Here is a 25,398-nt window from a genome sequence, read left to right on the forward strand (position 1 = left end):
TTAGCCCGACTCACACACGCCTTCACAGAGAGTCAAAAAGCAAACAAATTCATGAATGTATCAAACAATAATAAGGGAAATCTAACCACATGAGCCAAAACAATCCCACCCTAGTTCCTTTTCTTGCGATATATAATAAACACAAATTAAACAACAACAAACTAACAAAAACCACACATGATGGTCCATAACAAAATCCATAGGAAACAGCAACCAATGTAGTGAAATGATGTTGATTGAATAATCCAGAGATCAGCTCGCTGTAAATAAATGTAAAGATCCTGATGACGAAGAGTGATGGGATTGGGAATGCTCCTTCTTCAAAGGTCAAAAAAAACAATCCAAATCAGTCCTCACTCAGCAGGCAGACACCAGACAGTCTATACACACGAACAGGAGATAATCCAGGATAAGAACAATAATCCAAAGGCCATGAAACGGAAGACAAAACAGACGGGTAACTGCAGCTACAAAACAACCTGTCTTCTCTGTATAACCGTGCTCCCTTTAAAACTTGTGCTGGCCTTCTTGTCCCCAGCAGCGCCTGCACCCTAATCATGCATCCAATCAGATCAATTGCAGGGACTACTGGGAGTTCAAGTTTTTACTGCCCAGTAGCACTGCTTCAAGATTTATTTCTATCAGACTTAATGCCCAGTTTTGTATAAGGAAAACATTGCAAATTATCAAAAACACACCATCCTCAAATGGAAGCATGGTGGTGATAGCATCAAGCTGTGCGTAAGCTTAAAAGCAATGTTAATTTCCAGGAGTGGCCAGGACTGAGTCCCGATCTCAATCCAAATGAGAATTTGTGGCTGGATTTCAAAAAGGCTGTTCACTCACAAGACAGCACTTGAGCAGTTTTACAAAGAAGAATGGGGAAAACCTACAGTGTATAGGTGTGCGAAACTGATAGAGCAACCTATCCACAAAGACTAAAGGCTGTCATGGCTGCCAAAGGTGGTTCTGCTAAATGCTGACTTGAAGGTGGTGAATACTCATGTGCCTTTGCAGAGGTCTGCTTTCGCTTTGACATTAAACAGTCATTTTCTGTTAATCAATTTCAAAAAAGCCAAATCAAGCCCATTGTGAATCAATAACAAAAAATATTAAAATAACAAAAAACAAAAGAATGTGAACTCCTCAAAGATGGCGGACACTTTTTATAGGCACTGTACGTCAAATCAATGTTTCAAGATTCAGGCATAAAAGTTTTTGAATTATTTCAGGAGTTTGACGAGCACCATATATGAATGAAGCCTATCAATTTGGTTTTTAAAACAGCAGCAGAATGGACAATGAAGTCAAAATGTGATTATAAACAGCTGAACTGTATTCATCCATTTTCCACAATTAAATATAATTAAAAAAAAAAATTCTATAAGAGAATAATTGACTGGACATTAGTAATTTTCAATGAGCAATGACTGATTATTTATTCAGTGTAATACTATACAAAAAATTGTCAAAAAATATCAAAATCAAGCATAGTGTAAGCAAGATAAAGACAGATAAAGACAAGTATGCAATGAAATATATTTCACTCCTTGAAGGTGGCAAAGAATCAACTGTCATTTCAACAGAAGCATATCATGGGTATGCTGCTGGCCTAATTGTTTCAAGATATTTAAAGTTTGTAAGTTATTAAAACACACATTGGCTTGGTATTATAAAAGTTAACATGAGAAAATCCATTCCTAAAATTCAGCAGTACTGCAACCAGAGTTTAAAAAAATGGTGACTGCTGAATTCAGAAGCATTGTGTGTGAAATCAGTATGGTTAAGTAACACTTTTGGTCTTAGTCTTAAAAAAAAAAAAAAAAAAAGTGCAAATAGTTATACCTTCTGAAATGAAATACGCATACCTGAGAACACATTTTTAACACTGGAGGGTTTCTAAACAAAATTGTTTAATCAAAGTACAATTTATTTTTGCATCAGTTAATTGCACTCAAATGTTGTTCATTGTTGTCCATCCACAAGTATCTACATAAAAAGGATTAAACTGTTTACAAACCGTAATAAGAATTGTCCTGAGAAGCCAAATATTTGAAATAAAACCTTAACATAAGAAAAATGCATATATTCATTTATACATAAAATACCAAAATTACTACATTTAATTATAATACATGATAGACATTCCTATATACAGTAAAGCATTTACATTATTGGAGGGCAGAATATTGAAAAACACAGTATATATATGTTGCAGCAACAAAACAAAAACCCCATTCACTTTATTATTTTTAAACCGCTTAATTTTGATTATGCTCCTTACTTTTTTCTTCAAAACCTGTTTTGATTCTGTTAAAATAAAAATATGTATAAAATCTGAAGTGATCAGTGTTATCTTATGTACTGAAAAGCAGCATCATACACAACTTGGCAAATTTTACTTGGAAATACATTAATTACTTTTACTAGTTTGAATCAATAACTGCACAGTGAAATATAATTTAAAAATATTAAATCAAAGGGACTGGTAAGGTTGCATTTGTCATCTGAAGACCCCAACATTTATAGAAAGGGTCGCTTCTGGTTTTCTGCATCTGGAATAGGGCTTCTTTTCAGTGCAAGTCTTCTCATTTTCAAAATGGACCCTCTGCCCCCTAAAAGAGACAAAGAAACGAAGAACTTTCAGACATAGGAAAACAAATACAGTTTACAAGAATTGAGAAATACAATAAAGAAAGCATTTTTTGTCCTAACAATAAGGATTACAATTCAATTGGTCTGTCTCCATTGCAAAAAGCAATACATTGAACACAACATATACAATATGCACTGCAGGCAAATATAATTGCTACACTAGGGAAAACATACCATACTGGTCCAGAACTTCAAGATGGATAGATCATTGTAGAGTGTGAAATTGAGTACAAGCACAGCACGTATAAAAGGAACTTGTAAAGGGAATCTTACTGAGCGTCTGCAGGCAATTAGTCTACTCTTAGGGACCAAACACGACCCAGCCATACATCTAGATCTCTGATTATGACCAAGACAGATTTGTGGGAATGAAGGTAGACAGATTAACCTTCTGGAACATCTGAGCTAATTTTGGAAGCATAGCATGCAGAGTGACAAACATGTGCCATCAGTGGTAGAGGAGTATCAGACCCACCACTGGAGTGCCCTGTCACATAAATGAACAAGAGGACAGACATGTTGTGCGCATTGCAACTATGGGAAGAACATCCATGTTACAGACCATATACACTGTTCGATGCTGTTTGTAGAAGCAGGGCCTTCTTGCTCTCTGCCCATTTTTCAGACACTGCGACTGCAATGGTGCCAATGGCAGGATGACTGGTACTGCATTGTGTTTACAGATGAGATCTGGTTCAATTTACTGCACCTTAATGGAAGGATCTGTTAATGGTAGAACCATGATAAAAGACTTCAGGAGCTAAACATCTTGTAGCATCATGTGGTTCCAGCAACAGGTGTTATGGTGAGGGGTGCCACTGGGTTCCACTCCTGTTCCCACCTTATATATACTGCTGGAACCTTTAGCAGCCAGTGATATACCATAGATATATTAGAGACTGAGATCATACCCTAGTGCCATATTTCAACAGGACAATCTTCGATCACGTGGCACAAAACAGCCTACAGTACAGTTCCTGGATGACCAACATGGTTATATCCCCCACTAAGCATGTCTGGGACTTGGCTGGACAACAACTGGCATGCAAGAGATTATAAGCAGTTAAAGATGAACTTTTGGCACATAGAGGGGCTACGTGGCATGCCATTCCACAAACACACATCTAACGTCTCTTCCTGCGCAAGCCAGATGGTGTACAAATGGCTAATTCCCTTTAGGATGGATACACAAAATACTGGTTAATGTGAGTTCAACATGCATGACTAAGCACTGCTTCTAATCAAGTACAGCAAGTAATACATTTTTGGAATTGGTTCTTTTCATGGAGCATCTGCATCATTTAAAGGAGCAGATTACCATTATTATCTATATATATAATTCACTAAGTCCATGGCAAGCAAGACGCACGCAAGACAGCCACGCCCGGCAACTCACAGAGCCCTGCCGACCAACAATTCACTAAACAGCCGACCATGGCGTGAGAGCGAAAGCATTTGCCAAGAATGTGTTCATTAATCAAGAACGAAAGTCGGAGGGTCGAAGACGATCACATACCGTCGTAGTTCCGACCATACACGATGCCGACTGGTGATCCGGAGGCATTATTCCCATGACCCGCTGGGCAGCCAACCGGGTAACCAAAGTCTTTGTGTTTCGGGGGGAGTATAGTTGCAAAGCTGAAACTGAAAGGAATTGACGGAAGGGCACCACCAGGTGTGGAGCCTGTGGCTTAATTTGACTCAACACGGGAAACCTCACCCGGCCCGAACGTGGCTCACAGGTGCATGTGAACTGTAGCGTATGGTTGCAAAGCTGAAACGTAAAGGAATTGACGGAAGGGCACCACCAGGTGTGGAGCCTTTGGCTTAATTGGACTCAACTCGGGAAATCTCACCCAGCCCGAACGTGGCTCACAGGTGCATGCGACTGAGGCAGTGTGTGGAAAATGAACAGTCAACGTGACTCACAAGTGCATGTGGACTGTACACAGATGAAACAATTTAGGTGAGGAGTTGGGGGTGGACACATAAGCAGGCAGTGCATACTGAACGATAAGTTAAGAAATCGGCAGACTAGAATGGCGGGGGCGGAATGGGCGTCAGACAATCGAACTTGCCTATCTAGAGGATGTAAATGTCCTAACACGGGTTCCGTAGGTGAACCTGTGGAAGGATCGTTACCGGTTGTGTCGACCCGTTGTTGGACGGTTAGGACCCGAAACCTCTCGGGCCCGCTTCCCCGCCCTCTCTCCAGAGTTCCATCTTTGCACTCACTTACAGTCGTATCCTCAAACCCACCCCGTTTGGACAACTGTGTCTTTCAGGAAGTGTTCAATACATAATTATGCGGCGTACGCTACACTGCGGGTTGGCTAGTTATTATTATTATTATTATTATCATTATTCCCAATAGCAGGAAGAAAAACACAATAACCAATATTTTGAGATATACATTAAGGAGAGCAAAATCTGAACAAAGATTTATAATACAGTTGGCGTTTGTCACAATACTAAATGTCATTAACCCCTTAACCGCCCTCTGCCGGATATATCCGGCACCGTTGTTTTATTGCTAACGCCATACTGCCGGAATTATCCGGCACATTTGCCTGTGGTTATATGAATGCCTGGCAAGTAGTATAACTGACGGTTTGGCGTGGGTATTATTACTACGTTGTATTTCGACAAGTCTGTGGTTGTTTTGGCCGGTCATGTGACGTGATTCGCATGTAACAGCTGTGAATATGGCGAAACGTAAACTGACTTCAAGTGAGGCTTTGCAGGCGATTTTGGACATTTCTGATCATGATTGTAACAGTTCTGAAGAAGATTTTAGCGACAGTGATGAGCAGCAACGTGCGCTGCATGATACTGTGAATGAAGACGCATCGGATGACGGCGCTGAGTGGGTGTATCCCCAGCATCTCAGCTGGGCTGCTGCCCGTGGTGAACTACCTTTTCTGCATTCGTTTGAGGGAACGTGTGGCTTTATTGTTGATGTAAACAATTACACTGCTGAGCAGTTTTATGAGCTGTTTGTGTCACCTGATTTGATCAGACATTTTGTTCATCAGACAAATCTGTATGCAGCACAGTTTATTGAGAAAAATCCCAATTTACCTCCACATTCCCGTGTTCGTGCTTGGTTTGACACTGATGAAAACGAAATGAAAAAATTCATTGGGATTTTGATGTTGATGGGAATAATCAGAAAACCAGATATTGAGATGTACTGGTCTACAGATCCTATGTATGCAACACCTATTTTTGCAGCTGTCATGACACGTAACTGATTCTCTTTGCTGCTGAAATTCTTTCATTTGAATGACAACAGAAACGAGCCAGATAAGAAAGATCCAAACCACGACCACTTGTTCAAGCTACGTCCTTTGATTGATCATTTATTTGAAGCATTTCAGTTGCCCTACATGCCAGGACCGTCAGTTGCAGTTGATGAAAGTTTATTGTCGTGGAAGGGCCGCTTACAGTTTCGACAGTATCTACCATTGAAAAGGGCACGGTTTGGTATCAAGATGTTTTGCTTAGCTGAGAATTCAGGTTACATTTATAGATTTCGTGTATACACTGGCAACTTGCACAACATTTAGTGGTCAATACTGCTTGAATAAATGTAAAAAATGTAAAAAAAATGTAAAAAAGTAAAAAAACGAAAATTGTTCAGATTTCGCCTGGCGTGGGGAATATTTAGGGAGTTGGCGGTTAAAGGGTTAAAAAGTTGATTACCGGGCAATTCAGCTCAATCATACATTCCTAAATTGGACAGTTCTTAAAATAAAATAAGTCTTGACAACAGTACATTACTGGAGGCATGAGTAAATGATATAATGACAATTATCTTTACTGTCAGTACTGACAGGTAAAGTGAATGTGTGTGCATTGAAAGCTAAAGGGCATGAAATATGAAAGCTTACTTTCTTTGATCTTGGGGTTCAGTTTCATTTAGATTAGCTAAAAATTACTGCCTCAAACTTTCAATTGAGTAACAGGCAGTGATCTTCCAGGCACAGGCATGACTGCTCCATGTCTACCACACAAATTAGGATCAGCACTGGCACAACTAGCTATATCGTTTATATTTAAAACATTTCATTTTCCTGTTTACTACTTAATAGTCATCGAGCCATCTACATGATTACAATAAAACTGAGAAAGAATCCATTTTATTTACATTGATATATGATAAAACACATATATTTGCACAAAGTTTAATAATAAAGCTAAAAAGCAGAACTTCTTAATATCAGTCATAAAGTGCTGAGTTTGTCCCAGGTTTTTATTCCATCCAATTTGGTAGTAGGAAGTCAATTCTGGACTTGAATTCTATGACTTGTTAATTCTATAATTCTGGCTTGTCAAACATTTGAATATTAGAGATGATACTTTTCTGAAGATGTTTGTAGACCAAAGCAGATTAGCACTTCTGATTTCACATTTCATTCTGAATATTTAATTAAAATGAATACTTAATGATAATCAAACAGTTGCAAATAGGGCCAAATAAGGTAGTAAGGTGCTGGTTCCCTTGTTACTAGTATTTTATTGTTAAATGAAAGTTGGTTAAAAAAATGAGAAGCAAATTAAAAACTTAAAGAAGGTTTGTAAACAAGATTAAACAATTCAGGTCATTAATATAGTCTGCTGAGCAAAGTTTGCTAAATATCTCATTCAGATCACTTTTAAAAGCTACCAAGGTTTCTTAAACTGCTTGACTTGATCTCTTTGTTAAAGACTCCTTTAACCCCTGACTGAGTAAACATCCTGGCTTTGACCTTAAATCCACTTTCCCTTAATTTCCACAGATGAAAAAGAGTATGTCACTTACTGTTTAACTGAACATTCTGGTGGGTCAACTATATCATTGCCTTTGAATTCCTTATTTAGGCTTACCCCTTAATATTTGCTGTTCAAGACTGAAGAGATTTATCGACTTCAGTTGTCAGAATTAAACATATCCTTTAATAAGGTTAGCACAAACCACCTCTGTTGATACCCAAATATGAAATACTGCAGTAATATTTTAATGTTAAATACATTTCTCTATTATAATAAAAAAAATCTTGGGAGACAAGACTTTTGATCCTGTGACAAGATGTGATCTTTTAAAGAGATACACTTTCACATTCTGCGAGATGAGACTTCCACGTCCAGGGCCGGAAATAAAAGACAGAGTAGATGACAAAGTAGAATGTCGCAAAAAATTAAAAAACGTTGGCGCGATACACATGCAGAGCAGGGTAGAGATAATGGAAGTCCGAAAATTCTAAAGTCTCAAAAAAATGATTGTAGAGATTGCATTAGCGCAAACAAATGGAAATTATTGCTAGGTGAAATAATGGAACAGGGAAAAGATATCTAATATTTTGTTCAGATTTAAACTTTAAGTCAGAGACTTGTAGATCGTCTAATTTATGTTGCCATCAGGGAAAAGTAGTGTTTCTTCCCAATGAAGAGGCGTATCCGCGAGAATTAAAAGATTGGTTGTTTGGTGAAAGTGAAATCCCATGAGAGAAAATTTCAAGCCCCACAAGACAAGACTTTATGCAAAAAGATTTGGAAAAGTCCTGCCCACATCTAAAAACATTTACAACCACACACACAGTTCACTCATTTCTCATTTGTGTGAAAGATATTGTCAGATACAGTTCGCGTAAAGAGAAAGAAATGATATTCACTCACGGGCAGTTATACATTGCATTGTCACGATGTAATTCCAAACACGGAATCAAAATCCGATGCGATATTGACAAAAAGTTAAAAGCGAAAAAGAGATCGAATATATGGACATAGGTGATATGACAGAAGTATGTAGATATTGTTTGGCTTTAAACTTTAAGTTGGAGACTTATAGATTGTCTAATTCGTGTTGCCATTGGGGAAAAGTACTGTAGTGTTTCTTCCCAATGAAGAGGCCTATCTGCGAGAATCAAAAGTTTTGTTGTTTGCGAGCAGCAGAGACGCAGAGTTGCTGGCATGTAGCACAGGCAGGGGGGTTGGTGAGTGAAGCGAGCAGGGAGCGAAGCCCCCTAGTAATTATATAGTAAAAAGAAACCTCTTTAATAGTCTCCATATGCGAATAGGAAAGCTATTCACAGTAACATTTAAAGTATGACAAAGATTCGCAACTTTGCAGTAACATTATATGAAACTGGGGCAAATCACCTTTTCTTTTTATCCTCTTTATCTTGCTTGATTTTCTCCTTGCCAAAGTCATCTTTCCATGTGCTGAATTCTTTATTGCTATCAACAAGCAAATTCTGCAAATAAAATATATAGATGAGTGTCAGGAAAACACTTTTTATGTACATTTAGCTGTTAAAATGCAAATTTCCTTTGTATTCAATTGTGAGTAAAGCTAGACACCTTACATTTAACTGTGCCAGTAGTACATATAGTAAACAAATAAAAATGGTAAAATTAGTCCATCTTCACTTGTGGTCACGATTAACATGTATAGTATGCTACAGAGGAAGAGCTCCCTATTTAAACAAAAAGAAAGAAACACACAAACAAAGGTTTTCATTTCTGTAATAAAGTCAAATTCAATTAAAGTACTTAAGTAGCATTCGGTCCTGACAGCATACTATAAAAAGACCATAATGAAGAATAATTTACAGACACCTTCTGTAATACATGGATAATTTATGTAATCTTTTTTTGTACACTTCAAAACTACTTTTAATCAACCTTTCAATTTTAAAGGGAGGCCTTAGCTTCAATAAGAATATACTATTTGCTTGTAAGTAGTAAACTAAGCATTATTTATTTAATGTACCTTTTACAGCAGGCCTTGAATAGCAGTAACTCATGATTCACAGTCTTCTGTTGGTCAATTTCTGCATACAATACATACACAGTTTTTATTTTGTGTATGTGCTTACTGCCTTGATGTTTCTTTATAATTAGCATTCAAGATACAGTGTGATACTAGATACAATTAGTATGTAGACAGTGTTTCTTTTCATATGTTCTTCGTGCTTTTAAACACCAGTTTCATTTTCCATGTGATTGTCAGTGTGCATGTTGGTATGAATGTGCAAGGTTAGGTAGGTTACTTCCATTAGTGCACTGCTGCTAGAAATCTGCTATAACAAACAAAGTGCATTACAAACACAAAATGGATTAAAACAAAATTCTGGGTTTAAACCCCAGTACTGTCTAAATGTAATTTGCAAGTTTTGCTCATGTCTGCATTGATCTTTCCTCCAGGTACTATTGTTTCCCCCCACATCCTAAAGAACTGCATGTTGAGTTAACTGTCAATTTTAAACTGGCCAATGCTGCTGATAAATGCCGGTTTCTGCCCTGAACCAAGTACTGATGGATTATGAAATGCACCCCCCCTCATAAACAACTTAGAAAATGAATGAATTGCTGTACAGTAATCCCTCCTCCATTGCGGGGGTTGCGTTCCAGAGCCACCCGCGAAATAAGAAAATCCGCGAAGTAGAAACCATATGTTTATATGGTTATTTTTATATTGTCATGCTTGGGTCACAGATTTGCGCAGAAACACAGGAGGTTGTAGAGAGACAGGAACGTTATTCAAACACTGCAAACAAACATTTGTCTCTTTTTCAAAAGTTTAAACTGTGCTCCATGACAAGACAGAGATGACAGTTCTGTCTCACAATTAAAAGAATGCAAACATATCTTCCTCTTCAAAGGAGTGCGTGTCAGGAGCACAGAATGTCACATAGATAGAGAAAACAATCTCTAGCAAACAAATCAATAGGGCTGTTTGGCTTTTAAGTATGCGAAGCACCGCGGCACAAAGCTGTTGAAGGCGGCAGCTCACACCCCCTCCATCAGGAGAAGGGAGGGAGAGAGAGAGAGAGAGAGATAGAGAGAGACAGAGTTTGTTTTTCAGTCAAAATCAATACGTGCCCTTCGAGCTTTTAAGTATGCGAAGCACCGTGCAGCATGTCGTTTCAGGAAGCAGCTGCACAAAAGATAGCAACGTGAAGATAATCTTTCAGCATTTTTAGAAGAGCGTCCGTATCGTCTAGGTGTGCGAACAGCCCCCCTGCTCAATCCCCATACGTCAGGATCAGAGAAAGTCAGCGCAAGAGAGAGAGAAAAGTAAGCAATCTAGCTTCTCAGCCATCTGCCAATAGCGTCCCTTGTATGAAATCAACTGGGCAAACCAACTGAGGAAGCATGTACCAGAAATTAAAAGACCCATTGTCCGCAGAAATCCGTGAACCAAGCAAAAAATCCGCGATATATATTTAAATATGCTTACATATAAAATCCGCGATGGAGTGAAGCCGCGAAAGGCGAAGCGCGATATAGCGAGGGATCACTGTATTTATATTTTTAAATGTGCATTTTAATTTATTTTTTGCTTTATTTCAATTATATTTGTATAGATAGATAAAATATGAACTGTTCATTACGGAAATAAAGGTTATCCATTTCTGTCACTGTCTGCTACTCTAACAGACAGGATGCCCTAGTCTTGGTGGGATAGAGAGATAGAGAGAGATAGATAGATAGATACTTTATTAATCCCAAGGGGAAATTCACATACTCCAGCAGCACCTTACTGATACAAAAAACAATATTAAATTAAAGATTGATAATAATGCATGTAAAAAACAGACAATATCTTTGTATAATGTTAATGTTTACCCCCAACCGGGTGGAACTGAAGAGTCGCATAGTTTGGGGGAGGAATGATCTTCTCAGTCTGTCAGTGGAACAGGACATTGACAGCAGTCTGTCGCTGAAGCTGCTCTTCTGTCTGGAGATGACACTGTTTAGTGGATGCAGTGGATTTTCCATAATTGATAGGAGCCTGCTGAGTGCTCGTTGCTCTGCCACAGATGTCAAACTGTCCAGCTCCATGCCAACAATAGAGCCTGCCTTCCTCACCAGTTTGTCCAGGCATGAGGTGTCTTTCTTCTTAATGCTGCCTCCCCAGCACACCACCGCGTAGAAGAGGGCGCTTGCCACAACCGTCTGATAGAACATCTGCAGCATCTTATTGCAGATGTTGAAGGACGCCAGCCTTCTAAGGAAGTATAACCGGCTCTGTCCTTTCTTACACAGAGCATCAGTATTGGCAGTCCAGTCCAATTTATCATCCAGCTGCACTCCCAGGTATTTATAGGTCTGCACCATCTGCACACAGTCACCTCTGATGATCACAGGGTCCATGAGGGGTCTGGGCCTCCTAAAATCCACCACCAGCTCCTTGGTTTTGCTGGTGTTCAGGTGTAGGTGGTTTGAGTCGCACCATTTAACAAACTCATTGATTAGGTCCCTATAATCCTCCTCCTGCCCACTCCTGATGCAGCCCACGATAGCAGTATCATCAGTGAACTTTTGCACGTGGCAGGACTCCGAGTTGTATTGGAAGTCCGATGTATATAGGCTGAACAGGACCGGAGAAAGTACAGTCCCTTGTGGCGCTCCTGTGTTGCTGACCACAATGTCAGATGTGCAGTTCCCAAGACGAACATACTGAGGTCTGTCTGTAAGATAGTCCACGATCCATGCCACTAGTAATGAATCTACTCCCATCTCTGTCAGCTTGTCCCTAAGGAGCAGAGGTTGGATTGTGTTGGAGAAGTCTAGAAACATAATTCTTACAGCACCACTGCCTCTGTCCAAGTGGGAGAGGGATCGATGTAGCATATAGATGATGGCATCCTCCACTCCCACCTTCTCCTGATATGCAAACTGCAGAGGGTCGAGGGCATGTTGAACCTGTGGTCTCAGGTGGTGAAGCAGCAGCCTCTCCATGGTCTTCATCACATGTGATGTCAGAGCAACAGGCCGGAAGTTATTCAGCTCACTAGGACATGATACCTTTGGGACTGGGGTGATGCAAGATGTTTTCCAAAGCCTCGGGACTCTCCCCTGTTCCAGGCTCAGGTTGAAGATGCGCTGTAGAGGACCCCCCAGCTCCGATGCACAGACCTTCAGCAGTCGTGGCGATACTCCATCCGGACCCTCTGTTTTGCTGGCACCAAGTCTCCTCAGCTCTCTGCTCACTTGCGCTGTTGTAATTATGGGTGGGGATGTCTCTCCTATGCTGGTATCAGCAGAAGGATTTGTGGAGGGTGCAGTACTCCGAAGTGAGAGTGGGTTAGGTTGGTCAAACCTGTTAAAGAAGTTGTTCATTTGGTTTGCTCTCTTCATGTCTCTCTCGATGGTGGTACCCCGCTTCGAGTTGCAGCCATCCCACACTTCCTTCATGCTGTTATTCTGCAACTTCTGCTCCAGCTTTCTCCTGTACTGCTCCTTCGTCGCCCTGAGCTGGACTCGGAGTTCTTTCTGCACGCACTTGAGCTCATGCTGATCACCGCCTTAGAAAGCCCTTTTCTTCTGGTTCAAAAGGCCCTTGATGTCACTTGTAATCCATGGCTTGTTGTTAGCACAGCAGCGTACAGTTCTTACTGGAACTACAATGTCCATACAGAAGTTGATGTAGTCAGTAGTGCAGTCAACAACTTCCTCAATGTTCTCACTATGTGATCCCTGCAGGATATCCCAGTCTGTAGTTCCAAAACATTCTCTCAGAGCCTTCTCTGCCTCCGGGGTCCACTTCCTGAATGAGTGTGTGGTTGTGGGTAGGACCCTCACTTTTGGTTTGTAGTGAGGCTGAAGCAGAACCAGGTTATGATCTGCTTTCCCAAGCGCAGGCAGCGGGGTGGCTCTGTATGCGTCTTTAACATTTGCATACAGTAAATCAATAGTCATATTTCCCCGGGTGTTACAGTCCACATACTGGGAGAAGGCAGGTAATGTTTTGTCCAGCGTCACATGGTTAAAGTCTCCAGCGATTAGCACAAGCGCCTCAGGGTGCTGCGTTTGTAACTTAGCAACAGCAGAATGGATGATGTCACTCGCTGTCTCCATGTCCGCCCGAGGAGGGATGTACACGATGACAACAATGACGTGTCCAAACTCTCTGGGCAAGTAATAGGGACGCAAACTTATGACCAACAGTTCGATGTCCCTGCAGCAAGTGGAGACTTTGATGTTAACATGTCCAGAGTTACACCACCGTGTATTAACATAGTGAGCGAGTCCTCCTCCTTTGTGTTTCCCACAGGTACTTGCATCTCTGTCCGCTCTAACTGTGCTAAACCCGGGTAGCTCCACGTTAGCATCTGGGATGGTGGTAGTTAGCCACATTTCGCAAAAGCACAACAAATTGCATTCTCTGTAGGTTCTGACATTTTTCACCAGCGCAGCCAGTTCGTTGATCTTATTTGAGATTGAGTTCACATTTCCCAGAATCACAGAAGGCACCGAAGGCTTAAAACGGCACTTTCTCGCAAGCCACTTCATTTTTAGCTTAGTGCTGGCTCTGCTGCCACTATACCGCCTTCTTCTTACCTCGTTGGGTAAATAGGGAACCACACCGGCACTGGCATTTGTTCTCAGCGCTTGAAGTTGAGTACTTGAATAGATGAGTCTCGGCGTGTAAAAATCCATGCTCACGTTGTAAAAGTAAGTGTGTCCAGGGAACGAATCCACATAAAATAAAGTGATAGGAGTGATCAATAAATAAAAATAGAAAAATAAAAGTAGAAAAGTACACATACACATACAGTCATACATGGAGCTGCTGAAAAGGCTGCCACTCTTGGCGGCGCCGGAACTAACTATGATGGGGTGGGGTGTGTAATCTACATTTTATGCTATTCCTCCTTAAAGGAGTTTTAATTTATCTTTTCAGTTAAAGCAGGAGGAACATTAATACTAAATGCATGTGAGTTTTTCATATATTATCTAGGAAATCTAACACTTTTTTAAATAAATAGTAAAGTACATATAGGTAGAGAAAGCTGGGCTAATACACTGCCATCAATATTTAAAAGATATGAAAATTAAATATGCAATCAATTTAATCACAAACCTATCTTAATAAATATGATCTTTATCTTTGCTTTAGCCTTTCACCAAAATGTATATTGCTGTAAACAATGACACAACAAATATAAGAATATTTTGTTTCAAAGATTTTGATATTATAATCTTAAATATTCCATCTGAAAAAAGTGCTTCATTCTGTCCTGGGTGTTTTCTCAGTGGGCCATGCTTCAGAGTTCTTTCTAACTACAGGCTCAAGCAACCTCATATAACTCCTTTTGAGGTGAAGAGGCAGAAGCTGTACTACAAAGCTCTCTTTTATTGATGAGCAACTTGCTACAGAAAATCTTGAGTCCAGAAACCCAGTGCGTGAACAGACAGACAGACAGACAGATAGATAGATAGATAGATAGATAGATAGATAGATAGATAGATAGATAGATAGATAGATAGATAGATAGATAGATAGATAGATAGATAGATAGATAGATAGATAGATAGATAGATAGATAGATAGATACTTTATTAATCCCAAGGGGAAATCCACATACTCCAGCAGCAGCACACTGATACAAAAAACAATATTAAATTAAAGAGTAATAAAAAAGCAGGTAAAAAAAAAAAAGACAATAGCTTTGAATAATGTTAATGTTTAACCCCCCCCCCCCCCCCCGGTGGAATTGAATAGTCGCATAGTTTGGGGGAGGAACGATCTTCACAGTCTGTCAGTGGAGCAGGACAGTGACAGCAGTCTGTCGCTGAAGCTGCTCCTCTGTCTGGAGAGGATACTGTTTAGTGAATGCAGTGGATTCTCCATAATTGACAGGAGCCTGCAGAGCTAAAATCTCCTAAAATCTACCACCAGCTCCTTGGTTTTGCTGGTGTTCAGGTGTAGATGGTTTGAGTTACTTGGCCATTTATACTCAGAATCTCATTCTTTCAGGTAACACCCACAGTTATAGTCACAGGCAAGAACATGGAAGCAGACTGACCAAAAAAAAAACTGGAAAGGTGCACTCAGCAACTTCTCAAGATTTGTCACCAAATACAGATAACATGATTTATTCTGACCAAAAAAAAAACTGGAAAGGTTCACTCAGCAACTTCTCAAGATTTGTCACCAAATACAGATAACATGATTTAACATTATTAAAAATAAATTAGAGATTTTTTCATTCGAAACCATTTTATAGTTGGTATAAAATATAATTTAGGAAAAAAGACAAAAAACATAAGTATATTAATAATAGTTAATTTAATTCTAATAGCCAAACATTTACTTAACTCACTAAGTCATGTACAGAGTCATGAGGGCCTACCTAGAGCCTATCTCAATAGCAATGGTTGCAAGAAAGAATCACATACATATAGTTATTCATAGCAGACCAACTTACAGCTGGCAATTAAACAAAATTTTGAAGAATAAAGGGGGAAAAAAAACTGTGGCCAGGCTGCAAATTAAGTCAAGAACTTTCAGGCTGTTATTCAGCAGTGCTACACAATGAAACATAAAAACTCATGATTAAACTAGTTAAATATAAAACATACAAATTTTTCTTTTTACCTTGACACCAATAATGTCTCCATCTTTCAAGTAAAATGGTGATTCCTGTAAGCATTGCTTATTTTTCCTCTTTTTACGCTTTGTAACCTGTTGGGTCTAAATAAAACAAAAACACGAAAGTTTAACTAGACACCAGTATGTCATCTCATTCTCAAACCTGACTTATCCAATTAATAACTTATTCTAGCAGTGCTGTGCACAAGGCAGGAAAGGGCACTGAATCCACTGCAAGCCCCACATTCATACAAAGGGCCAGTTTAGAACTGGCATTTAACCTAATCTGAGGAAAGCTCCCAGAGAAACATCCAAACAGGCATGAAGAGAATGTGTAGACAAGGCCAGTGTTCAGGAACAGAATAGGATTGATGGCAATGCTAACCACTGCACCACAAATCTTAGCACAACAAACAATCATAGATGGATTAAGAAGTAGTAAACACTGTGGAATTGACAAGGAATTGATAATTAAGAATTATCACATTACACTCATTATAATCAAAGAATAATTAGGCTGAATCAAAAAGTTTCCTTAAGAGACCCAATATTCAAACAGTTCAAGTTACATCCACACTGATATTCAACTGCTAATTCAATATACATTTTTTTCCAGCATAAAATCTATGTTGGAAGGAAAATTATTAGGTCCAGATTGATACCTGACCTGTTTGTTTTTTTTTTGTTTTTTTTTAAGAATAAAAGTGCTATCACTAATGTTATATTTCAAGAGACACTAAGAGAACTGAGATACTGCCAAAAAATTGTTGCCTTCAACGACTGTAAAGGACCAGATAGGAATTATCATTTAGTTTCATATTGAGTCATGAATTACAATAGTACTGAACGAGAAATAGTTGTGAATGGTTTGTGGAATGCTTTGCGATAGGTCACTGCTTGCAAAGGGGACAAAAATCCCCCTTGGCAACAATGTCACCAATTCTCCATGGGTGACAGGACGCCTTTTGGTGGCGATTCCTCAATGACGACCAAAACCTCACCTCTGGATGTTGTTTGGTGTAGGATCTCCAAGGGGAAGAGGGAGACAATCGGTGACAGTTCCACATGGGGGTTAAATCCCATGAATGAAACTCCTTGGCAAATGAAGGTGGCAAAGACACGCAAAAGGCAAAATTGAGTTGTGAGGAAAAAAAAGTTTAAGAACCACTGTTCTAAATTTTTCAGATAATTTTACAGATAATGAATTAATACTCATGCTGATTGGAAAAATTCAGCAAAGCATTTCTCGCAGGGAATGTGTTTATCACTGATCTTATTTGCCAAATATATTCCTGAAAATTCACCTTGGACCGGCATAAGTGAACACTTTTTTCCCAGCACCCTATGATGCTTTGTGGGGCCAGCGTGACATCATAGAGCTGTAGCAGCAATGCCTAGAACTATCATGCAGGTCTATTGTAAGCTTGTTGTTGTCATGATCTGATCAGGACTCCAGCCGGATTTCCATCCTGCATATGTTAAAAGTAAAAAGTGCAGTATTTTCATTTCTGGGGTATGTTTAGCTCAGTTATTTTAACCATTGGGTTGTCATGGGTTACCGTCGTTGGTTCATGAGTAGGTTATGGTGGATAGCACCGTGTAATATGTTTCACAATTACATTAAATAAGCTTGTTTTACAAATGGGGACTCATCCCCTTGCTCTTCCGATCACACTCATTTCACCAAAGTTGACCAAATCACAAGGCACATGCTTGTTTAACCAAGGGGGCAGTCTGCACTTACTATAAGCGGGTCATCAATATAATTTTAAAAAGGCAAACCGAGTCGCAGGACAATAAATGTTGAGAAACACTGACCATAATAACAATATTCGGAGCACTGCAACTGGATATACAACACAGCACTACAGTACAACGCAGCTAATTTGCAGGCATAATTAGCTACGAGCCTAACGATATTTCAAAACAAGACTTTAAAGGTCCACCCCCGCTCCTCAGGTTCAGAATGAGATCCCATTAAATAATAATAAGATATGTTACTATTTACAAGGCGGTTTTCTTTCCTCTTGATGGAAGTACTAGACATTTACACATACACAGGGAAAGCTGCCCCTGGAACAATGGAACTAGCCAGTCTCGTTCTGTTGTTTTGTAGCACGGCCAAAATACACAAAATAAAATTCACCTCTAAACTCAGACTAAAATCCATCTAGGACTAGACTCAAAAGAAGCTTTCAGACACCAGTTACTGTTTTGCATTTGTCCTAGAAGGATCTACTGATTGAACCTCATTTACTGATCACTATATCACCAGGACGAACTTTAACGGCCAGACTATCATTGCTGCCTTTACTGCATTTCTAGTGTGCTAACTTATTTTGCACTTTGCTCACATTTGAAGAACCCAGTACTAACCTAGATAAAGGAAGGCCTTAGGGAACTGCTATATTATCTTCTTCTGCTTTTGAAAAAATACAATTTTATGAATTGGGGATAAATTTATCAATTCTATAAAATAGGACAGTTTTTTCTAAACACACAGTGCTTCTTTTATTAACCTACTGAGCAATCTTAGACCTTTTTCCTAGTGTTCTTTGCTTCTTCAATTGTCATTTATTAGGGAAAATGAGTAAAAGTTAGAGAGAATATAGAAAGAAATAAAAAATACAACACCGTATACATAAATGGTCCTCCAACTTAACAGGGAAAACTTGGGGGTTGGTGACAGGATCAGCACTCCAGCCACTACAAAAAACTTCACATAGCTTCAAAACGATAGACGAGACTCCTTTCTGCTCTCCGTGGGAGTAACTCTGCTGTAGCCGCAAATAGGAAGGCTGCTCGCATTACGAAAGGGATGGGGGAAAGCCCACGCAAGTCTGATCCCCAGAAGAGTCAAAACTGCTGGAGAGCCAGTATATCACGTTGTCAGTTCAGCACTCCGGTTGTAATATGACCAAGATGTGCAAGCTTACTGTTGAGAATGCAACGTATAGTTGTACAGGAGAAAAGCAATCTTGCCTCAAATCAATGGCAACCTTTTGTAGGTCTATGAACTTAATTTAAACTTTAGGTTTACATGGTGCTTTGTTTCCGAAGTACCTGCACTCATGAATATGTCCGTATGCGTCAGTTGCTTCATATGTTCACGTGAGCCGCTCTCTTGTGTGATGTTGCGATGTCCACGGCTTTATTTAATGTTAGCTAAGACCCGGCACTTAAAAGTTTCTCGCTACAGCAATTTTAACTCCGTTACAAAGTGATCCAAAGTCTCGTTTATACCTCGTGTCTTCTCATTAAACTTGTATGTCGCGAATATGGTATTGCAAACGGCAGCGGGAGCGTTTCTATAAACTTAATTTAAACTTACGGTTTACACCGTGCTTTGTTTCCGCAGTAGCTGCACTTATGAATATACTTGTATGCGTCACTCGCTCACTTCTTATTGTTTCGCGGCCTTCTCAATTGTGTAATGAATGTTTTCTTCAGTGCTCTTTGGGCTCTTGCGATCCAAAGTCTCGTTTATACCTCGTGTCTTCTCATTAAACTTGTATGTCGCGAATATGGTATTGCAAACGGCAGCGGAAGCATTTCTATAAACTTAATTTAAACTTATGGTTTACAGCGTGCTTTGTTTCCGCAGTAGCTGCACTTATGAATATGCTTGTATGCGTCACTCGCTCGCTTCTTATTGTTTTGCTGCCTTCTCAATTGTGTAATGAATGTTTTCTTCAGCGCTCTTTGGGGCTCTTCCTTGTTTTGTACGTACTGCGTTCACAGTCAGTTCACGTGATTACGTGGGTGGCATGATGACGCGATACGCAACTCCGCCTCCCACGGCCATGGAGGTGCACTCTATTACAGTATATGGACAAAAAAGAGGTTCCAGTTATGACCATTACGCGTAGCATTTTGAAATGAAACCTGCCTAACTTTTGTAAGTAAGCTGTAAGGAATGAGCCTGCCAAATTTCAGCCTTCCACCTACACGGGAAGTTGGAGAATTAGTGATGAGTGAGTCAGTCAGTCAGTGAGTGAGCGAGTCAGTGAGGGCTTTGCCTTTTATTAGTATAGATGAGGCATTATGCTCATCCAATTCTGTTCCTCTGAGAGACGCAGTTATGGAAGGAGATGGAACGGTCCATATGGATGGCACTGCAATTGTGACCTGCTGGGCTGGCTACTTTGAGCAGGTGTTAAAGCTGATCCCTGGCTTGGATGTTGGACATCTCTGGGTCCACGGTTCTTAAGGCCAATCCCCCAATTAGCTGTGAACCACCCAGTTTCACTGAGATTGCACAGGTGGTGAACCAGCTGAGGGTAGAGAAGGCAGCAAGGATCTGTGGTATCTGGGTGCAACTTCTACAGGCTGCTGGTATAGCTGTCCTCCATGCATTGCAAGCAATCTTTACTTCCATTTGGGAGATAGGCGTCATCCCAACTGAATGGAAAACAGGACTTCTCATCCCTAACTGGAAAGGGAAGGGTGATCACCTGGATTGAAGCAACTACAGGGTGATAATATTGCTCACAGTGCCTGCTAAAGGCCTTGTTTGGGTCATCCTCAATAGGATCTGTGATCAATTGCTTTACCTACCAGTGACCACACTGTGGCACTGAGGGTTCTCATGGAGCGCAAAAAACAAATATCGGCAGAGTTTCTTTGCAGCCTTTGTCGATTTTCGTAAAGCGTTCGACTCAGTTGATCAAGTTGTCCTGTGGGACATCCTGAGACTTCGCGGGATCTCTCAAAGTTGCTGGATATCATGGGTGGCCTGCACATTGGTAGTGTGAGTGCTGTACAGAGTGGAGCCAGAACCTCTGCGTTTTTCCCTGTTGATCCTGGGGCATACTGGGGTGTGTTTTGGCTCCTGCTCTGTTCTGTGTTTGCACATACTGGGTGTTGGGAAGGGTCATGGGGTCCAGTGGCTGTTGGGCATATGTTGGTGAAGTCACTGATCTTGACTTTGCTGATGATGCTATGATCTTCGTGGAGTCAATGGAAGCTCTGATTGGGGCTCTCAAGAGACCTCTTCAGCACAGCCATCAGCAGTGTGTCTGTCTGTGGGTAGAGTGTCAATCTTGTCGAGAGTTTTACTTACCTTGCCAGTGACATTCATGTCTTTGGTGACTTTCCCTATGAAGTTAGTAGGCGAATTGTAAGAGCATGGTGTGTCATGAGGTCGCTGGAAAAGGGTGTGTGGCGCTTCCAATATCACTGCAAAATGACGAAGGTCCAATCTTTAGAGCTCTGATGCTTCCTGTTTTACTATAAGGTTGCAAGACATGGACGCTAACCTGTGACCTGAGATGAAGACTGGACTCCTTCGGTACTGCTGGTTAACCTTTGTGTCGAACAAGCGGCTGTTCATGAAGTCCCAAATGAGGTACATTACCTGCATTGTGAGGGAGAGTCAGTTACAGCACTACAGCCATGTGGGGTGATTCCCCGAGGATGATCCAGCTCACCTAACACTTGGATGTGGCAAATAGATGGTCATTTCCACTTATACATGTGTGGTTTATAAAACCATTAATCTATGGACAGCTGAAAAATCCTTCCATATTCTTCATTATCATATAAATGAAAATTTGGATATCTTACCCAGCTGGAAACAACCATCCATTCAAATTTTTCTGGAAAATATTTAGCGATATCAATCTGGTCTAATGACAGTGAAAAATGCGATGCAATTCTTTGTCGTAATGCTAGGGCTGTGCATTCTTTGGTAGTGTCCCAGATTAAATCCTCTGCAGGATAGTACTGCTTCTCCCCTGGAACAGACATCTGAACTTTCAGCAAGAGCTCCTTAGATCTGTAATATAAAAATTTGATTTTCTGAATTGAAGCATCATCTAAAACCTTATACAGTTACAATCTAATTTATCAATATTCACTATAAAAGTTGTAATGGACTGCATGCATTAACTTGCAACATACTGATATTAATTATAAATAATATGCTTAACACTAGAATTACCAAAGCATATGAAAAAACCCGTAAATCCGGCCCACTTTAAATCCGTTCGCACCTCTCCGTCAGCATCTTTTGTCCTGTAAATGTGCTGATAAAGACAAGCAGCAAGCAGCCTGCTATTCCATCCGCCATCGCCGCAGAACGTGCACAAAGTTCTCCCAGCTCATGCCTTGATTATCTGGGAGTGAAGTGCTGGAGTTTTAGAGTGGAAATAGATAGTTATTTGGAACACATGCATTTCATGTGTGTTCCGTTCCTACAATAATTTGTGTAAACACATTGTTAAAACAGAAACGTTTTTCGTATTTTAGTAATAAATGACAAAATGTAGGCATAAACTATATAATGTGTGAAGCCTGAAGTCCAAAGATCAAATAAGCACTTTCACGAAAGGTTCAAGGACGATACAACAGCTTCTGTGGCGTAGCGGTAAGATCTGCTAACTTGTAATCAAGAGTTCCCAATTTGATCCCGACTGACTCCTGTATTTGCCGTTTTCAGTAGTGAGCTGCTCTTATCTATACTAATTAATAAAAGGCAAAGCCCTCACTGACTCACTGACTGACTCATCACTAATTCTCCAACTTCCCGTGTAGGTGGAAGGCTGAAATTTGGCAGGCTCATTCCTTACAGCTTACTTACAAAAGTTAAGCAGGTTTCATTTCGAAATTCTACGTGTAATGGTCATAACTGGAACCTGTTTTTTGTCCATATACTCTAATGGAGGAGGCGGAGTCACGTATCGCGTCATCACACCTCCTATGTAATCACTTGAACTAAAAACAAGGAAGAGATTTACAGGACGAGTCAAACGCGGGAACGAAGGTAAATGACGTTAATTTTTGAGTGTCTTTTAATACTGTGTAAGCATACATATTAAAACATGTGCAATTAAACGTGTGCATTTACGGGGTGATTTCTCAGGCATAAAAGCTCGCCTTTTATCAAACGCGAGAACAAAGGTAAATGACGTTAATTTTTGAGTGTCTTTTAATACTGTGTAAGCATGCATATTAACACATGTGCAATTAAATGTGTGTATTTACGGGGTGATATCTCAGGCTTAAAAGCTCGCCTTTTATTAAAAAGGTAAATGCTAACTGTTTTCATTCTGAAGGGCACAAACCACGTTGGATTTTGTAATGATAGTTGATTAGTAAGGTCTATTAAGGGATACGTACAGAATGATTAGTAATGCCTGTGAATGCCGATGCAAGTAGGAGAATGGGCGTGAACTAAAGAACGATTAGTAACTTGTACAGTAAATATCTCTAAAGTCTGTCTATTAAGAAGTTATTATATCTTTCAGTCGTGTGTATTGATTAAACTACGAACCTAACAAGATCACTACATGGTGTCAGAAGTGGTGGATTGCAAGAGGAATGTGAAGAAGAGGTTCAGCTTTTGAACGAGTCGCGTGTCTGTTAGTAACCCAAAAACGTGATCAGAAAGCGCTAAGACGTTCTAGCAAAAGAGAAAAACAAATATGTTAGGATTACAGCCCCCACCAAATCTCCAGTTAAAGGGAAATGTAGCTGAAAATTGGAAAAGATTTAAACAGAGGTTCGAGTTGTATCTTGCTGCGATTGAAGCAGATAGGAAAAGTGAAAAAATTAAAGCGTCTATGCTTCTACATGTAATTGGTGAAGAGGCGCTAGAGGTGTATAACAATTTTCAGTTTGAAGAAGATGGAGACAATATGAAATTGAACAAAATAGTTGAAAAATTCGAAACGTATTGCAACCCAAAGCACAATGTGACGTTTGAGCGGCACAAGTTTTTTTACGTGTTTCCAGAAAAGCGGAGAAACAATAGACCAGTATGTGACGGAATTGCGTAAGGTAAATGCTAACTGTTTTCATTCTGAAGGGCACAAACCACGTTGGATTTTGTAATGATAGTTGATTTGTAAGGTCTATTAAGGGTACTTACAGAATGATTAGTAATGCGTGTGACTGCCGATGCAAGTAGGAGAATGGGCGTGAACTAAAGAACGATTAGTAACTTGTACAGTAAATGTCTCTAAAGTCTGTCTATTAAAAAGTTATTATATCTTTCAATCCTGTGTATTGATTAAACTACAAACCTAACAAGATCACTACATGGTGTCAGAAGTGGCGGATTGGAAGAGGAATGTGAAGAAGAGGTTCAGCTTTTGAACGAGTCGCGTGTCTGTGAGTAACCCGAAAACATGATCAGAAAGCGCTAAGACGTTCTAGCAAAAGAGAAAAAAAAATATGTTAGGATTACAGTCCCCACCAAATCTCCAGTTAAAGGGAAATGTAGCTGAAAATTGGAAAAGATTTAAACAGAGATTCGAGTTGTATCTTGCTGCGATTGAAGCAGATAGGAAAAGTGAAAAAATGAAAGCGTCTATGTTTCTACATGTAATTGGCGAAGAGGCGCTAGAGGTGTATAACAATTTTCAGTTTGAAGAAGATGGAGACAATATGAAATTGAACAAAATAGTTGAAAAATTCGAAATGTATTGCAACCCAAAGCGAAATGTGACATTTGAGCGGCACAAGTTTTTTTACATGTTTCCAGAAAAGAGGAGAAACAATAGAGCAGTATGTGACAGAATTGCGTAATAGGAGCTGTTCTAAGAAGAAACCGTCAAGACATCAAAGGACCAATAACCTCTAATCAGAACACTAACACCAGCGAAACAAATATTAACGAGAAGACAAGTATAAATCAGGAAAGAACATCTCAACTGCAAACACAATTAACCAGAATATCAAAATGTCAAGTAAAACCACCAGAACGACTCATTGAGACATGTTGAGGATTAAAGGAACATTTTCAATTAAGAAATGCTGAATTCCTTTAACAGTTGTGCTTTTTATACATAGTTTGAATGCTGGATGTATGCCTGAAATGTTCTGGATAGTTCAGTTGTTTGAAGTGATCAAGAATTAAACGTGTGCATTTACGGAGTGATTTCTCAGGCTTAAAAGCTCGCTTTTTATTAAAAAGGTAAATGCTAACTGTTTTCATTCTGAAGGGCACAAACCACGTTAGATTTCAGCCGTTAAACGCGCAAAAATGTCGGTACACCAGATAAATAAGCGCAACATATTATCAGTTGTATTGTATGCTTACAATACATATAGAAATGTGTTAATCGTTAACTAATAGCATCGGATGGTGTTTTTCGACTCGCACCTTGATTTAAACGATTGCATGTCTTGGTGGGTTTGCATAGCTTATTGTCAATACCCTTACACCTCTTTTTAAGACTTATTGACTGAAACGGGCTTTCATGAAAAAACTTAGGGCTTTGCTACAAGATACACCCTCCACAAGTTAAGGAAGTAAAAATAAAAGGTATATATTTCTGTTTTATTTAAACCTTTTAAGTTCGTATGCATAGCCCCATTTGGTTGTTTAAGTTTTTTTTTTTTCTTCAGTAATATTTAATCTCCTTAAAGAAAAA

General features: G+C 39.7%; 1 protein-coding gene across 1 annotated transcript in view; it reads right to left on the reverse strand.

Moving 5' to 3' along the window:
* Positions 1-1,413: 1,413 nt before the first annotated feature.
* usp40 (ubiquitin specific peptidase 40) overlaps positions 1,414-25,398 on the reverse strand; it is a 176,345-nt gene continuing 152,360 nt past the window's right edge. Inside the window, exons 28-31 of the mRNA XM_028807508.2 lie at positions 21,587-21,797; positions 16,028-16,123; positions 8,797-8,891; positions 1,414-2,615 (exon numbers count right to left, since the gene is read on the reverse strand). Of these exons, the coding sequence (XP_028663341.1) occupies positions 2,504-2,615; positions 8,797-8,891; positions 16,028-16,123; positions 21,587-21,797 (514 nt within the window). The 3' untranslated portion in view covers positions 1,414-2,503. The remainder of the gene's footprint in view (positions 2,616-8,796; positions 8,892-16,027; positions 16,124-21,586; positions 21,798-25,398) is intronic.

Source organism: Erpetoichthys calabaricus, chromosome 8 (assembly GCF_900747795.2).
Source record: "Erpetoichthys calabaricus chromosome 8, fErpCal1.3, whole genome shotgun sequence".
NCBI lineage: Eukaryota > Metazoa > Chordata > Cladistia > Polypteriformes > Polypteridae > Erpetoichthys > Erpetoichthys calabaricus.